The sequence below is a fragment of the Pelophylax lessonae genome, assembly GCF_965119305.1.
Source record: "Pelophylax lessonae genome assembly, chromosome: 1".
Lineage (NCBI taxonomy): Eukaryota > Metazoa > Chordata > Amphibia > Anura > Ranidae > Pelophylax > Pelophylax lessonae.
Window position 1 is genome coordinate 332,698,644 of NC_138768.1, and position 19,088 is coordinate 332,717,731.

Here is a 19,088-nt window from a genome sequence, read left to right on the forward strand (position 1 = left end):
AACATCCATTGTAATAGAAATAAGCATGACAGGACCTCTTTATTGTGAGATCTGGGGTCCAAAAAAGACCTCACATCTACACTAAAAAAGAAAAAAGTAATTTTTTCATGATGAAAAAAAATTGTCTCTTTAAATTGGTTGCTAGTGGGGGCCATCTTGCCCTCACTTGACTTCCTGTCTGTGAGGAACGCACACTGGATCATTTTCCCTGCTGCCGGTGGATCCGGTAAGTGGGGAAAATGACCAGGAAGCGACGGGAGGAGGGGACCTCTCCCGCCACACTGTAAGGGTGATCAAGCGGCGAATCCGCCGCTGGGACCACCCTTATCTGAAAGAGGACCGCCCGTTTTAAAAAAATACCGGGGTTATGGGAGCTATCTGCTGCCATAACCCCGGTATTTAACATCAAAATACCGATGTAAACCGACTATGGGCGGTCCGAAAGTGGTTAATGACAGATATTTCTTATATAAATATAAATTCAATTAAAAGAAAGGAACATTTTAAAAAACAAAAGTTGGAATAAATACCTCAAGACAGAAGTGAATGACCTCTGCTAAGTAGTGAACAATAACGGACACTTCGCTTTCCATTAATTCATCAAAGACCTCCATTGCTTCACAAGCCTGAACCTGGGAAAGAAACATTGAAAAAACATGTGTCTCAATATTACCACCGACCACAAAGAATATTACACCGTGTCTCTCTTAGGAGTATGTACACACCTCTTACATGCATTGGGACTTTGAAGTGTTATACATGGGCTCATTCAGACGGGCAATGACCGTCCTCCATGCAGAGCCTCTGGCAGATGCGTGAGCATCCACCTAAGCTGTGTGCAGGCAGCTCTTAGAAACAGATCCCAGGTCTAAGTTTGACATGTGTATAATTGAGCTCTGTATAATTTAGCAGGGATTAATACCTCATATCCTTCCTCTACAGGGGATTACGGTGCCTTAATGTATTACTAATACTAATGTATTTACAATTTAGATTATATTTTTTGTTTTTGCTATGTATCTTATGTAAAAACCTACTAGGAAATCTGATTTAAAAAAAAAAAGTTTGACATGTGGGCAGGAGCAGATAAATGGATCCAAATGCAGAGCCTCTGCGTTCAGATCCCTGTACCCACTCCTACCCGCATGTTAAACTTTGAGATGTGATGGTGGCTGTGCTGGCACTAAGTGTTCATCCACTTTTATGGGCTGCCTGCACACAGCTCCAAGATGGATGTACACGCATCTGTCAGTGGCACTATACAGAACACAAGCTTAATCACCCGTCTGAACCAGCCCTATTGCGTTATATATTATATAAACGACACAAATACATTTTTTACAACATAAAATTGTGTACATTTATTATTCCACAATTAAAAATGTTTGCCATCAGTAAAAGAATACCAATCTCCATTTTATTTACACAGCCCCATAGAGCCAATATTTTCCACATCCATTTGACAATGTGATAAAACCAATAAATGTATATGTACTTGTTCCCATTAATACCCCATTTAACCTCCACCCTTCAGCATCTATTTTATCTCTTGGAAAAATGAATTATCTGTAATCTGTTGCGAGCTGATCAGATGCTGGGGTCCAGGTAACTAACATATTTCATGCGTTCTTAATCCCATTTTCTCAGGCAGTCTGAAGGCTGTTTTTCATAAAACAAGAAAATAATCAATACATAAAATAATCCTGAGGCCCTGTTCACACTTGAGCGTTTTTCAGCTTGTAAAGCACTCGGCTCTTAAGCTCCAAAATCCCAACATGCATAATCCCATTCATTTCAATGGCCCCGGTTCACATCTGAGCATTCTGTCGCCTGGAGAAAAATAACTGAAGCTCAAAGTACGAGCTTCTTTTTGGCAGATTACAAGCATTTTTGACCCCATAGTTTTCAATAGAAACGCCTGACTTGAGCAGAAAAACGCTCGTAAAATGCCTGTAAAACGGTCGTAAAATGCTCAAATAGCAGCTCTCCACCCCTAATTTCCTCTCCCTCTCCTCCCCCTTGTGCTTTCTATTGGCTAAACAAAAATACATGAAGTTGTAAAATGCTTAGAATACACTTCTAAAACGCTTTAAAAAGCTTGTAAAAAGCTGTATTTGTATATCGCTATCATGTCCACTCTCAGGCGTCTCTTCTCCAGGGAGAATAAATCAAGCGCTTGTAAATGTTCTTCATAATTAAGGTCCTCCAATCCCCTAATTAGTTTAGTTGCCCTTCTCTGGACTCTCTCCAGTTCCAACACATCCCTCCTGAGGACTGGCGACCAGAACTGGACAGAATACTCCAGATGCGGTCGGACTGTTTTGGATTTGGACCAGAACAGTCCTCAGATATATCTACTGCCTTCCCAATTTTAGTATATGTCCTGCCGAAGAGACTAGAGGACATTAATGTGCGCACATTGAAATGAACCAGAGTTTTATAAAGTGGAAGGATTATAGTTTTATCTCTGGAATACATCCCCTTCCTTATGCATGCTAATATTCTGCTGGCTTTGGCAGCCACAGCTTGACATTGCATGCTATTGCTAAGTCTATCTTGTACTAAGACTACTAGATCTTTCTCCATTTTTGATTCCCCCAGAGGTTCCCCCCCCCTAAAGTGTATTGTGCTTTTATGTTTTTAGTACCCAAGTGTAATACCTTACACTTCTCCACATTAAGCTTGTTCAGTTAAAGGATAGGTTCACCTTTTGTAACCCTGTTACAAATCCACAGGCCCCCGCTCCCCGATGTCTCAGATGGTGGGGGATCTTCTCTTCCCCCCTGTCAGAATCTTCGCCCACCCAGCCACGTAACTCATTCACAGAGTTCTGTGAATTGAAAATTATAAGATCCAGCAGGCTTTGTGGCTGTCGGCATTGTAGGTCTCAATTAACTACAACAGCGCTGTTGAGCGCTGTGGTAGTTCATTGATGCTTCCCGTTACTGTGTAACTGCTTTGCCGTACGATGTATTGCCCCATATTCTAGCTGCTCGTTTTGACAAATTCCCCCCTATGTGCACTGCTAGACAGGAGTAACAGTTTACTGTGGATGGAATTGGGGATACCTCAATGGAATTGCATAACCCTTATGGGCAAGCAACTGGTATTCTGAGACCAACAAATAATCAGCAACAAGGTCAAGCAAGGAAGTAGCTATGAACACCTGATGTATGGATGCCTGGTAAAAAAAAGCAACCAGGGCGGCCAATAAACCTAAAGGCGAAGAGGATTATAAACCTTGAAGGAAAAGTAAGGAATCAAGGAGTATGCTACAACACAAGCCAGTCAATAAGTTAAACCAGGGGTCTAGTAACATTCTACGCAAAGTGCCAGTTCAATGTCCTTCAGACTTTAGGGGGGCCGCATTGCGGATAGTGGCAGTCAAAATATTCCTGTCATCAGTAGAAGTAAACATTGTCACATTTGGTATTAGGGGGAGGAATAGTGCTCCATCATAGGGAATCATAGGGATAAATAGAGCCCCATTATTGGTGTCATTTGGAGAAATGGTTCTCCATTGTTGGTGTCAGTTGGCAGAACAGTGTCTCGTATCAGTGGGAGGAATGGTGTCCCAAGGGCCAGGTAAAGGCAAGCAAAGGGTCACATCTGGCCCTTGGGCCACAGTTTAGCAACCACTAGGTTAAACTAAGCTAACAACACTACATGTAAGCGCAAAATGGTAAGTGGCAGCAGCCCCAAATGTAAAGACTTACCTCGTTTATTTGTATCAACTGCTTGATAGCTGTTACTAACTTAGGAATTAAAGGCCTCAGCTGGTTCTGGTGGGAGGCAGAAATAAGATAAAGGTAAAGTAAAAACACGCGAATAACAAAAGTAGATACTCGTTACTATACACTTACTGTTTCATTGCCAACAAACTCAGGCACAATGCTGGTAAGGGACTGCACAGTATAGAAGAGTGATGGTCCATTCTGAAGATCACACAAGGTTTGATTGAAAAGTTTGATTAAATCTGTGAAGTGAGGATGGAAAATTTCAGCACTGAGATCAAGAGCAGAACGGAGAACCAGGAGTCCAACCTAAAACGAAGAGTGCAACATGATGAAGGAAATGGTACTTTGGACATAATGGGCTAAGCTTAAAGTGACAATAAAGGTTTTTTTGTATTTTTCTTTTCCTGCTCTGTGCGACAATTTTGCACAGAGTGGCCCCGTATTTTCTCTTCTGGAGACCCCTGTCGCATTGTCTGCTCCCCCTTAGCAAGTTGTATGCTATAAGGCAGTGATGGCGAACCTTGGCACCCCAGATGTTTTGGAACTACATTTCCCATGATGCTCAACTACACAGCAGAGTGCATGAAAATCATGGGAAATGTAGTTCCAAAACATCTGAGGTGCCAAGGTTGGCCATCACTGCTATAAGGGAACCTGTGCAGGTGTGCTCCCTCCTCACAGGATCTGATCGACAGTGGCAGGAGCGTATGGCTCCTGTGAAACCATGAAGAAAGAGCAGCGGCGTTGCATCTGGAACAGTGCTCGAGTAGGAGAGGACTAAATGTAGGGGTGAACATGTATTAGAAGGTTTTTTTTATCTTAATGCAGAAAATGCATTAGGTAAAAACAGCACCACTATTTCAAAACAAAAATAAAAGCGCTTTTATTTCGGAGAAAAAAAAATCTTCTCTACAAAAATCACACAGACTAATAAAACACAAAGACACACCAGTTATACTATGGGGTAAAAAGCAAAATCTAACATAAACCTTCTAGGGAAACTGACATCACCCATAGACACCTAGAAGTACCACGTTCTCTTTATGCAAATGCTAATCACCTGTCTGTCTTACTGAACTCATGGCTTTCATATTTTATGAGCCCATAAACCAGAACAAGCTGCAGGTTAGGAGTTTTGGCTTTACTCTGAATTTTGTGATCTGTATAATTGCCCTGGATAAAAGTACTGAAACCAGCGAGTCAGCATTATAACCATGCAACTTGCATTTTCAGAAGAGAAACTAAAGCCTCCATGCTTCCCTCAGAAAAAAAGGTTTCCTCCTTTACTTTGCAACATCTGCTTAGGTCAAGAGGTAGAAACTATTTTATGCTTCTCTTGCAATGAGTTATGATTGCTGGAGGAACATAAAAGGAACCAGAGAATCAAAAAATTAATAAATGCCCACAGGGTCTGGGTGAGGGTCACATCAGCATCCTTTGGGCGATATCCCAGGGAATACCGAGTTGCCCCCATATTTTGCAAGAACACACTACTACTGCACTTTGCTGTAGCATCATCTCGCAATATTTGAGCTACGCAATCTGCCCCAGGTCCCTGGGATGTCGTCCAAATGATGCCGATGTCACCCCGTGCACCATGGAAGCTGGGGGGATGACAACTAATGCATTCCCCCCCCCCCACAATTGTTTTTTTTTTTTAGTAAATGACTATGGGGAAGGGGAAGGCTTACTTACTGAGTGGACCTTGCACATGCACATTTCAAACCATGCATTTAAGTGCCTAATACAATTAGGTGCAGAAAGGCTGGAAATACATATTATAGTGGTAGTATCGGAGTATACTTAACTTTTACCTACAGGTAAGCCTATAATAAGGTTTACCTGTAGGTACAATCACGGTTTAGGAGATATTTGCCCTGCATGCAGCCGCTGAAACTAGCGGTGCATGCACTCTGAAGGACCTTCAGAGTTCCTTGCCGGTAAGTGAACTCCCGCACGCATGCGAGGGACTGACGTCATCGCAGCTATGGCCACTCACAGCGCCGGAGCCGCCGAACCCGGAAGAGACGCCGAGGGAACATGACAGCTCCCTCAGCTGTGTCCGGGAGTCCTTGTCGGGCTTCGTTTTAAGGTAAGTATTTCATAATGAGCTAGTATGCGATGCATACTAGCTCATTATGCCTTTGTCTTGCAGGATTTTTTTTTTTTCTTTAATAGTGAGGATACAACCGCTTTAAAAACATTACAATTGGATGGAACTATTTATATTTTTCCAACCATAGTATGTCCTGTCACTTCGTGGAAAACATAATGCTGTCACAAAGGTTATCATGTGCAAACTACTATCTAAGCTGAAGAATCCTAAATTGTCTCCATGTGAAAGTCAGTTGGAAATGCCTTAATAAAATTAAGGACACCGGTTTTTAGGGAATATGAACAGGCATAAAGAGTTCTTCTGTGACCCCATATTGACCAACACTTACCGATTAAGAGACACACTTGGAAGCAAACTAAAAGTATACTAAAAGCTTTGAGAAAAGGGAGCCTTTAAAACTTTTGACATGCTAAAGGTAGAATTTAATCTCCCGAACCGCATGTTTTTCCGCTTTCTACAAATCCGACACGCCATCCAAACACAATTTCCAGACTTGGCACCCCACCCCCCTTGCAATCCTATTATGGAAGTCATTAGGAGTGGGGAGTCTCATAAATGAATATCCACATTCTACAGTATGCTACACACCCAGTCATCCACAAAATTAGCGTATAATGTTAAAGTGAAGTGGGAAGGAGACCTGGGACAACTGGAGGATGAAGACTGGAGTGAGGCCTTAGACACATGTAAAATAGTTTCACCCAGACTGTCGGACAGACTGACTCAGGTATATATACTGCACCGTGCATATCTCACTCCTGTACAACTAGCTAAATTTAAACAAGAACAACCCCCGACATGTCCAATGTGCAAACAAACATTGGGTACATTCTTTCATCTGTTGTGGTCTTGCCCATATATAAGGGAGTTTTGAAGTCAAGTGATAGATTTCCTGCATGACCACATGGGGTCCCCCCTGACTCTAGATCCAAAGCCCTGCCTACTTGGAATCCTCCCTGAAATTAACATGGATAAATATTTCAAGACATTCCTACATGAAACATTATTCCTGGCCAGAAAGACGATAGCCAAAGTGTGGATGCGACAAGCCCCCCCAAACCTAACTGATTGGATGACTGATGTGAATAATACCCTTCCTTATAAAAAATGTATATACGCTCACAGAGGTATCCCTACAAAATACAATAAGATTTGGGACCGCTGGCTCAAAGAGTCTGCCACGTGTATAATCTTGCTGTATACATCATCCCTCACATTCATCACTCTCCCATAACAAAGTGGTGTAATTTATGATGTTGTTCCATGAAGTTTAAACTTTGTCTTGCAACAAAAACCCTTGCTGTATCTCAGGGAAACCCCACGTACTTCTGTACAAATTACTTTTATAAACTTAACACTGAACATGAAAATTGTATATACATTAAAAGCTGTATACAGTTTTGTATTATTGTTTTGTTTTTTCATTGGATAAATAAAATCGTTTAACCAAAGAAAAAAAAAAAAAGCTTTGAGAAAAACAAACCTGTCTCTGCTCTGGGATATTACTGTGAGATGCCTGTAGCACAAATTGGATGAATTGTGGCCAGCGCTCCAACTTTTCATTCCTAAGGACCACTGAACACAGCTGTGCAAGAGCATGACGGACCTTGTGCCTGAGATCACCAACAAATAAAAAACAATCAATTAATCAATCAATCCAGTCACAAATACATTTCAAGCACATGCATTTTAAAACACGCCAAGGCAAGTACCCAAAGCTGAAAGATATGGGTATAAAAATAGGATGTTTGTACTCATGGTAACATTTTTTTTTTTAAAACTCTTTCACATTAAGGTTATATCTGCCACCTCCATGAGAACGGGACACTAAAAAACAAAAAAGAAAAGGTAGGCCAGCCTAGAATAACCCCTCTTACTACCAGCATGCCTCAAAGGGGTGGGACCTGTGTCCTTCAATAGACTCCAAGAAAAGGATTTTACAATGAGTCCAAAATCCTATTTTCTCTCTCATCCATTGAGGGACACAGGAAGTCTTTAGCCTTCAGGACGTCCAAAAGCAGTCCAACTGAAGAGCGACCAACATAGCAACAATTGCCAATGGGCCCAACAAAAACAATAAAAAAAAATAAAAAAATAGGGACTGCCTGCAGCTCAAGAGCCTGAAGAACTGTTTGCTAAAAATTGGTATCAGATGAGGCTTCAACCTTCACCTGGCAGCAAACAAAATGATAACAGATGTGTAACAACTGGAAAATAAAGAATCACTCACAAAGAATATGAAGTATGTCTTGATGGGGGAAGGGAGAAAAATGATACCCAAGACCATAGGATTCAAAAGATGGTCTATAGGAACCATCCACAATTGTGGATAAAAATCCAATCACCCCACAGGGTCCTTCTGGTATGTTCAAAAGGGAGACAGTAGCTGACAGACAAACTATCAGCCTTAAATGTGATTAAACAGGGAAGAAAAACTCCTCTTGAAGAACTGGAGCTAGACAGACAGAGGGACCAGAGTGTGATGCCCAAGGGGACTGAAACTGTAGAGGTCAGAATAGTCAGAAGAAGGGTGTAGGCTTAAACTCAGCTGATCCTATTACTGGAATTACCAGAAAGGCTGGAAGGTTAGACATTCACATAGCAGAAGCAATGACCAAAAGAAAAGAACCCCCTAAAGTTGAATTCAAGTAGAACTACCTCCAAGGAGTCAAAACAACAGTCCCTGAAAACGCAAATAGAACCAAAGTTTTATTCTATGGAGTCACAAGCAACAAATATTGTAAGGTACATGGGAACTTTCCATGAAAGAACTTAGGCAAGGGAAAGAAGATCAATCGTAAACCTTGCTAGAATATTCTTCCTATTTTTTAGCATCGTAAGAGTCACAGATTCAAAGATGCTCTCTACCCCCCAATTTCAACATGTTAAGGCCCATTAAGTAACAGTCAGGAGCCTCACCAGGTCAGCAAAATACACTGACCAGCATCAATCCAGAGCAAGTAAGGTTGATAGAAAACCCTTTATCTCTAGTCTGCAAAGCAGATGAGGAAGAAGCATTAGAGGAGGAAAGGCCTAGATCCAGGTGTATAAATCCCAGAGAATTACCAGACCATTCACCACTACTGCACCTGGAAAGAAACCTCTTCAGCATACAGTTGAAAGGGGTTCATTTCCAGCATCCTCCCCACACTTGGGTGTTTCAATTGTGCCCCCATAAACAAAGGAAACTCACACAGAGAGTAAGTGCTGACCCGGGTCGTACAGCAGCATGATGTGAGCATCGAGACGCCTCCCCGAAGTGCTTCATTGAAACTGACATTCTCAAGGGGTCTTCCCTTAAGATTGGACGAAACACATTGAGGCAAAGTCTTAGTGCTGACGTCACACCACTATATGACCTGGGTCGGCAGCGGGTCTCTGTGTGAGTTTCCTCCATTTCTAATCACTGTATTCGACTGATATTTGTATTATCTATTATATTGGTTATTTCAGTGATGTACATATTCTCTGAGAGGACCTATGCTTGTTATACATGCTGTGGGAATGATGTATTTGTTACAGCTTATGGTCTGATAAGTGTTCACTTTGTAACGGCCTCCCATGATCGCTGCTGGAAGACACTGCTAATCACATATCGGGGTAAAGAGCCAATCAGTGGGTAGGAGTAGGAGTGGAAAAGAGAGCTGATGTCCTGATTTTCAGTGCTGCCAATGTGTGCCCACATTATCAGTGCTGCCAATGTGTGCCCACCAGTGCATCCTTATCATTGTCACCTATCAGTGCCGTCTCATCAGTGCAGCCTATAAGTGCCGCATCATCAGGGGTCATTAGTGAAGGAGAAAAATTACCCATTTCCAAAATCTTATAACAAACTATGAAAAAATTTTTTTCCCCCCCAAATTTTCGGTATTTTTTTTGTTTATTTAGCAAAAAAATAAAAAACCCAGTAGTGATTAAATACCACCAAAAGAAAGCTCTATTTGTGTGAAAAAAAAATGATAAAACTTTTGTTTGGGTACAGTGTACCATGACCGCGCAATTGTCAATAAAAGCATGACAGCGCTGAAAGCTGAAAATTGGCCTGGTCAGAAAGGGGGTAAAAGTGCCCAGTAGGCAAGTGGTTAAATACACACACAAGGTGCAAAGAATAATCAGCGAAATTATTTAAAATTATATAAATATAAAGTGACACAGTGCTTATACACAATTGAAAAATGGGGTGAAAGGTGCAAATTTAACAATCAACTGTGCAATGATATACAGCAGCTATATTAAACTTCCTCACTAACGGAAGTAGGGTGGATCAATAAAAAATAAATATATACAGCGCTATATAAAACCATAAGGTGCTATATAAACAATAAAGTGGCAATGTGCTTGATAAAATATGCAAAAATTAGCTATTAAAGGTGCATGATATAGTGTCCATATAATGCATTCCAAAGGAAGTGCGCATAAACAATCCAATCAAAACGTGAGGATAAATATAAAGTGCTTGATTGGTGCCTCAATACTAAGTTCTTAAAAACACTACTGACGAAGTCGTGACGCGAAAGCATGGCTCCTCATAGCTGTATTTGAAAAGCCTGTACGGTCCGCACAAGCCCGATTGTGCCTTATATGTGAGTGCATTTTAAATTATTTTACAATAAAGGGATTTTTAGCAGTGAGCACTTAGATCTTGTATCCTTTATATATTTCATCTGTAAACCGAGTCCATAAGAATACCAGTCCAGCCAGAGGTATTCATTGACCTGAACTCACCCAGATTGAGGATTCATTGCTCATTTATCATCTCAGGTGTTTTTAAGCACTTAGTATATTGAGACACCAATCAAGCACTTTAAATTTATCCTCACGTTTTGGTCGTTTCGTGGATTGGATTGTTTATGCACACTTTCTTTGGAATGCATTTTATGGACACTATATCATGCACCTTTAATAAATAATTTTTGCATATTTTATCAAGCACATTGTAACTTTATTGTTTATATAGCACCTTATGGTTTTATATAGCGCTGTATATATATATATATTTTTTATAAATACGCACACAAAGCTGCAGATTTGAAGGTGGAGGGGATGGGGAATATGACCATGTTTCATGTTACACCCTTAAACTATACCTAAAGTTATGGACAGTGTGGAGTGGAGATGGAGTAGAACCACTATCAGGTTTTTATTGCGGTCTGTGCCCCTGTTAGGGAGATTCACCCTCTACATTTGTCCTGTTTACTGTCATCATCAAAACTGAAAGTAAAAAAAATCCCAAATTTTGGGTTGTCCCCAGAACTGTATTAGAGGCCAATGGGACACAGATGGCAGAGATAAAAAAAAAAAAAGACAGTGGTTATAAACCTCCCATATTCTATCCAACATGAAAGAAAAAATAAATCTTCCCTATAGTTTTACTATGGGTGTAACATGAAACATGGTCACAAAAATGGACTTCATGCAGCCAGACTAAAAGTTGTTTGTTAGCACACAAAACCACAACAGTTGGACCGCCAACTGTGTCAAAAAAGACACAAACTAGAGTGATCTGAATTTCACTTACTCAGGTTCTCTTTGAATGGATTCCAACAGGAGGAGCTTCACACTAATATTAAGAAAAAAAAAAAAGAAGATGAGGGTTTAGTAAAACAAGATTTATGGTAGACATAAAAAGCAAAAAGTGTTCCCAACAATAACGGGGCAAGGTTATGTTACACAGTGACTTACAACGAAATTAATCTACATAGGTTTTTCATTAAATCCTCAAAGTTGGAGTCTTATCGGTTGCTATGGCTTACAACACTTCACTACATTCTATAAAGAAGTAACTAATGGCCACAACATACAACATAATTAACTGATTAAGGGCCGTCCTATAGCATTCAGGTGCAGAATCCCATTTTATATATATATATATATATATATATATATATATATATATATGTATATATACATACACACACACGAAATTGTGGACTTCTGCCTAGGGGCGCTCGCCCCGCCGGCAGTCCACTCCTGCCGTGATTACTCACACAAGGAAGTTACTTCTTAAAAGAGTAAATTTTCTCAGTTTAAACATTTGACATCCTTTCTATTTTCTATTGTGAATAAAATATAGGTTTTTGGGATTTGCAAATCATTGCAGTCTGTTAAATGTAGATTTTACACAGCACCCCATATATTGTTAAAATTGGGGTTGTATTAAAGGAGTTGTAAAGGCAGAAGGTTTTTTTTATCTTAATGCAGTCTATGCGTTAAGATAAAAAGCCTTCTGTGTGCAGCAGCCTCCCCAGCACTCCCTAATACTCACCTGAACCCCATCTGCAGGCCTGGGACCGACATAGCGAATGCCGCCAGCTGGAGGGGAAGTTGAAGAGCAGACACACATCCGCTCTCCTCCCTTTCTTGCTGTGACCCGGAAAGCGACCTGTATGCCGTCACATCTGGGTCAGCCTCTCAGAGTCCCAAGCTAGCATAGCCAGGAAAGGATGTATTGCAATGCGATGTGCATTGCAATACATTCAGTGGAGCCCAGATGAGATCTGCATGGTCTTTTAGACCCTGCATGTCTCAATAAAGAGTACTTGTCACCTAAAAATCATCACATAGGGGAGCTTTTGTCCACTATGTGATGAAAAAAAAAAAAAATCAAAACTACACCCAAGCACATAAAATTCCCCCTCCCCCTAACAAAAAACTTTTTTTTAGAGGCCCCCCAGTCCCACATATATGAACGTAAACGCACGCAAAATGTAGATTGCGATACACGTTACATATCGCCGCGCAATAGCAATAATTCTAGCACAAGCCCTCCTCCGCAAAACTGAACTGATGACCAAAAGGGAGCTTTTGAAGCGTCGCCTACAGAAAATACAGGCTACTGAAGTTTGTTGCCATTTCAGGGGCGAACGTAATTTTAAGATTTGACATGTTGGGTATCTATTTACTCTCTGCAGCCTCATTAAGGAGCAGGCAGTAGGAATACACAGAAGAGGCTTGCCATCTCTTACTGACCTCTGTTGCTGCTCAACAGGCATAACCTTCCACCGTTTACTTAGTCGTCTGCGGAGTAAAACTGCAGCAAACTGGCGAATCTAGAAGAAATATAAGCAAAATTATGACAAAGTGACATTTTCTAGTTATGTTTGTAGGTACTGTATATTTGTGTGTATACAATAGTGAAACACAATGGGGGATTTACTAAAACTGGAGCAGACAGAATCTGGAGCAGCTTTTAAATTCTGCTTTTTCAGGTAAATCGGTGTTAAACACCCATATTAAAAATGTAATATATTGCAGCTTACCAACCATTAGATGTGGTGTCTGCATTAGGTTTCTCACCCTTTGCAGCTATAACAGCTTCAACTCTTCTGGGAAGGCTGTCCACAAGGTTTAGGAGTGTGTCTATGGGAATGTTTGACCATTCTTCCAGAAGCGCATTTGTGAGGTCGGGCACTGATGTGGATGAGAAGGTCTGGCTCGCAGTCTACACTCCAATTCACCCAAAAGGTGTTATATCAGGTTGAGGTCAGGACTCTGTGAGGGCCAGTCATGTTCCTCCACCCCCTTTATTTTTTAGGCTTCTCCCCGGTTTTCACCTGGAGATTTGGCCAGTAATTAATTTGCAGTGCATCCATTCAATGATTGTTAATCTGCAATATATTTAATTTTGCTTTTGGGTTTAATTTCACTTTATATAGTTTTTGCACACATGTAAAAATCTTATTTTTTGGCCACAAAATTATTTAAACCCCCAGAGCATTATATACATTACATATTTTTTGAAAGAAGAAACCCTGTAGAATAAAAAGATAACTTTTCTGCCTGGCTACCCTACTTTCTCTCTTCTGAAATCCCCACAATCATTCTTAGTGACTTCAACATCCCTGTTAATACTAACCCTCCTGTTACTTCTAAACTTCTCAGTCTAACCTCCTCTTTTGATCTGAAGTAATGGATACATTCTTCTACTCACTCTGACGGCAACACCCGACCTTGTTTTCTCCTGTCTATGCACCCCGTGCAACCTGTCCAACCATCCTTTTCCTCTCTAGGATCAACACTTATTTGTTTCACTATCTCCCTGTCTTCCACCACTTCCTCCTCCAACCATCTAACAGTTACTTGTAGAAACCTTGGCCATCTTAAAGCGGAGTGCCGGCCTCGAGGGTCAATTTGAGCTAAAAATACCCCCGGGACAGTCAGGGCTAGTACATTTCATAATGAATAGCCTCTGAACTGTCCCGGGTCGCACTTACCTGTAAAAAGAAATACTTACCTTGAAAATTTCTTCTCCAGCGCTGCTATCTCAGGTGTGGGCAGCTGAAGCCGCAGCGTCCCTCTTCGTGTCCTCTTCCGTGCGTCGGAGTCCCACAATGCACTGCACCGGCCCCACTCATCACTTCCGATGCAGGCACGGCATCCCTGCACAGATTCTGGGCATGCCCAGAATCTGTTTAGCAGTGAATGACGCGCCTGCACCAGAAGTGACGAGTAGGGCCGGTGCAGGCGCATTGATTCCTGGGAGCGATGACGTTCAGGTCCCAGGAATCATCGCAAACCGGAAGTGACGGCGCGAGCCGCGGCCGCAGAGGGAGGAAGTGGAAGGAAGGGGAGTATATTTTCTTCTATAAGAAAGGTAAGTGACCAAAAAAAAAAAAAAATCGGCACTATCCATTTCTCTTTCAGGTTGCCCTCAGCAAGCGGATGGCCCAAAATCGATTTTGAGGCCGGAACTCCGCTTTAACTCTTCTCTGTTACTGACCACCTCTATGACAAATACTGCAATTTTGTTTAATTCAGGGCTGAACAGACCACAATCAATCACTTACAGTTTTTTTTTTATATACTAGAGCTGCACAATTCTGGATAAAATGAGAATCACAATTTTTTTGCTTAGATTAAAGGTCACGATTCTCGGGGTAACATCATCTTTCACATTATACAAAAAAAAAGGCTAACTTTACTGTTTGCTTGTTTCTTTTTTTTTATTCACTAAAGTGTTTTTTTTTGCGTTTGACAGACCGCTTCACAAATACAGTGTGACAAAATACTGTAACAAAAAAAAAAAAATGTATATATATGTGTATATATATATATATATATATATATATATATATATATATATATATATATATATATAATGTTTGGGGTTCTAAGTAATTTTCTAGCAGAAAATACAGATTTTAACTTGTAAGCAACAAGTGGCAGAAAAGGGCTAAGGCTCTATTCACACCTGAGCAGATCGTTTTCATGCGTTTTTTTGAGCGTTTTTAGAGGCATTTTTTTTAAGTGTTTGGAGGCAGGCATGGACATCTAACAAAAACGCTTGTAATCTGCCAAGAAAGAAGCTCATGTACTTTTTTGATCTTCAGGCGACAAAACGCTCATATGTGAACAGGGGCCATTGAAATGAATGGGATTTTGATTGCTGGGCATTTGAGACTTCAGAGATGAGCATTTTATGAGCTGAAAAACGCTCAGGTGTGAACAGGGCCTTAGTCCTGGTTAAACTGCCCTCATTTACAGACCGAAGTTCATCCATTTGATCTAAAAAGAACCAAATGATACATTGTAAAACATGTTTATAGTTATCTCCCAGTGCTGACCGATGTTGATAAAAATTTTCAGGAGGCTCTTTTTTTTTTTCTTAGACAGCTGTGAGCAAAGAACGGCTCTGAACTGTATGAATTGTGGAAATGCCGGATTAAGATCATGAGGGGGGTTAAATTGAGATTGAGATTTTTTTAATGAATAATCGTGCAGCTCTATTATATACCTTTTCATTACTTCCATTAAATCTTTGTTTCACAAATCGATATACATTACAATGTGCTTCTATGGCACATGATTTACAAAAAATTATGTGTGCTCTATTAAAAAAAAAAAAAAAAAAGAAGAATCATATTTTACTAAAAAGACAAATATTTACATACAATTGTTATTTTAGGCAACTGATCATAAAATGAATTTAGAAAAAAATACACATTTTTTTTTTTTGCCCACCTTTGGTTAGTATTTCATATCATATTAACATACATTTTATTGTAACACTGAGGACATGTACTGCCTGTGAACTCAAATTGAAATAGTTGTTGCTTTTGAGGCTCCCTTTTACAAAGTGAATATATCTAGGATTTTCATGCATCAGCATATGAGGATTAACCAGGCTTACTAGTTATTGAGTCAGCTACATGTAGATGTAGCAGAGAACTGGATGTCTTCTGTTCACCCTTTCCACTTGTTCTAATTCTGGTTAAAAGATTGAGGCAGCCAGCTAGTATAATTAGAGGAAATTCCTTTAAACACTAAGTACATATTTACAGGGCATTTAGGGGTTCAAAATTAATTAAAAGAAACCTTGGAGTGTAAACACATGGAAACGGTGTTTAACCTCCCTTGCAGTATGATTGTTTCCGATTTTAGGCGCTGAAAGCGCTACAATTATTTTGCACGTAATTCTTAGGGACAAGCAGCCCAAACCAACTATTTACATATGATTTCTTTTTACCGTGCATTCTTCTTTATAACATCTCGGGTATGATAAAGTTTGAAACACAAATCATAAATTATAATATAATAAATAACGATAAATAAGTAAATTATATATATATATAGTACAGTAAAACTGCAGGCAAGGGCAGGGGGGGGGGGGCAAACTGAGGTCAATTTATTTTATTTAGTCATGTAAACCAATAGGATTACAATATATCAGTGTGTTTTACTTTTTGAATTTGCCACCAGTTCCACCCCCCCCCCCCCCGCGACGCTCGCAGGAGACGGAAGCCGGGGCTCACAACATCAGGCAGAAGATCCAGCTGCCGTATGCTGCCAGAATACATCACGGGATCCCAGGGACAAGGTAAGTAACCTCTCTTCCAGGATCCAGCGATGCTCCCTGGCGGTACCCCGAGTGTGGCTCAGGGTTACCGCTAACGGCACTGAAATTCCACCCCGAGCCACACTCAGGAATACCTCCAGGGAGGTTAATGGACTTAAAAAAATGCTAGTTTCCTGGCTGATATACTGACCCTTTAGCCCGGAGTCACTAGCAATGAACAAGAGTACAGATCAGGAAATCTGACCTCACTTGCTACTACTTGTGCTGGATAAGTGACTTAAAGAGGAAGTAAACCCTCCTCTGACACTTTTACCTATAGGTAAGCCTATGATAAGGCTTACCTATAGGTACTGTAAATATCTCCTAAACATGTACCGTTTAGGAGATATTTACCTTACATGCAGCCAGTGACGTCACTGGCGCATGCACTCTGAAGGAACGGACGCTGGTGCCGTTCCTTCAGAGTCCCGTGCCGTGACCGTCGGCTCCCGCGCGCGGGAGTGACATCACCGCGGCTCCGGCATACTAGCTCATTATGCGTTTCTATTTCAGGTTACAAAAAAAAAAAATATATATATATATATATATATATATATATATATATATATATGGGTTTACAACCTTTTTAAGGAGGTGTTCCAGTCTGTAAAACAAACAAGACACTTACCTGGGCAGGGATACCGCAATGTTGGCACCCCTAGCCGATTCGTCAATCGGCTTTGGGTGCAGGTGCCGGCATCTACAGTAAGGGGAACCAGAAGTGAAGCCTGGCAGCTTCACAGCCTGTTTCCTACTGCGAAAACGCTTTCTGAATGGTCCCCACTGTCTTATGGGACCTCTGTGTGTCCCATAAGGCAGCGGGGGGAGGTAGTCTGAGGGGCTGGAAATGTCATAGATCACTTATCTTACCCCCCACAAAGTGCCAAATGTGGTAGTGGAGGGGGGGAGTGTGCGAACAAGTGGAGCTTCCCCTTTTGGGTGGAGCTCCACTTTGAGGTGTTACTAAACCCACAACAGTAATATCAGTCTTGTATATGCAGTAAAGCATGCTTGTTATACTCACTGTTGAACCTAAGGGGTTAATCCTGTGCACTGTGTAAAAAGGCTGTTTGACCCTGTCTTCTTTGATCCTCCCCTTCCTGTACTGTGTCCAATCCATCTCCTGATAGTACAGAGCCTTGTGGGGCACTCTGCACATGCTTAGTTTGATGTGTATTGCTAGTGAGTTTTTTTTTCTTGGAAAGGTGCATGTGATCAGCACAGGGCCAATCAGCACTGTCCAGACAGAAAGCCAGGGGCCATGGAGCCCCACAGGAAAGCCAGAGTAGAAAGAAAACCCATTCATTAAACTTTAACCAGACACTGATAAAAGTTATAACTGCTATACTGCAAAGGGTATTTTAGCAGTTTATATTGACTAAAATATTGCTATTCCATATTCTGTGTACTGTGGGAGACCAAGTATAGTGAATGCAGGGTCCTGGGTTTAGTAACCCTTTAAAAATGTAATGCCATAGACAGCCAGGCTGTTTTGAAAAAGCTGCCCATAGATTTCTCTAAGCACAGGTTACTTAAAGCGGAGTTCCAGCCACAAAGACATTTTTTAGAAACAAATACCCCCCTAATCCTAAACTAACGCCAATTACACTAACACTAACCCCACATTACAGTACAGGATAGTAATTGAATTTAGATAAAATCTTACCTTTAAAATTGATTGCAGAGCGCGGTCATCTCTGGTGTGGGCATCTGAAGCCGCTGTGTCCCCCGCTGTGACCTTCTTCCTGGTTTCTGGCTCCCAGAATGAATGACGATCGCAATCTCGCGCATGCGCTGTAGATGGCGATCGGCAATCGGAGTAGCGGCCGGCCATTCCCATTGCATCCTGGGATTGATGACTCAAATCTCCCAGGACGCAATGCGAAATCGAAAGTGACGTCCGGGCCGTGGCTGCAGAAAGATGAAGTCGGACAGAGATGCCCCTAAAATAAGGTAAGTGACCCACCCCCCCCCTCCCCCCAAAAAAAATGTCCAATTCTTTTTTAACATGCTATTCCCCACAGGAATCCGGAAGAAAAAGAAAAAGAGGGTGGAAATCCACTTTAAAAGCAATCAACTCTTATTGTTTCTGGAGTTATACATGTTTGTAAACTCAGAAAGAGAAAGCCAATATGAAAAGATGTCTACATATACCCACATCTCAAAAAGGCGTAAAAGCAGCAGGAAAAGTAATTACAAAACACAATCTGCAATTCAATGATCCCCTGATCCCTGAATCTGAAGAATGTGTCAATATGAGGAATCTTGGTACATACCAATAAGGGCTATAGCTTAACATCTAGTAACATACTGCATTAGGTATGTTGAGGGTATTACAGTGCTATTCCTAAATCACAAAATGCAATCAACTGATGAAGAATTTGTCTACTATCTATTTATG

The 19,088-nt window shown here is 40.9% G+C and overlaps 1 protein-coding gene across 1 annotated transcript in view; it reads right to left on the reverse strand.

Moving 5' to 3' along the window:
* Nucleotides 1-19,088, reverse strand: part of IPO4 (importin 4) — a 235,985-nt gene that overhangs the window by 203,903 nt on the left and 12,994 nt on the right. Inside the window, exons 3-8 of the mRNA XM_082243128.1 lie at nt 12,823-12,902; nt 11,372-11,413; nt 7,337-7,466; nt 3,864-4,043; nt 3,717-3,782; nt 531-632 (exon numbers count right to left, since the gene is read on the reverse strand). Coding sequence (XP_082099254.1) covers nt 531-632; nt 3,717-3,782; nt 3,864-4,043; nt 7,337-7,466; nt 11,372-11,413; nt 12,823-12,902 — 600 coding nt within the window. The remainder of the gene's footprint in view (nt 1-530; nt 633-3,716; nt 3,783-3,863; nt 4,044-7,336; nt 7,467-11,371; nt 11,414-12,822; nt 12,903-19,088) is intronic.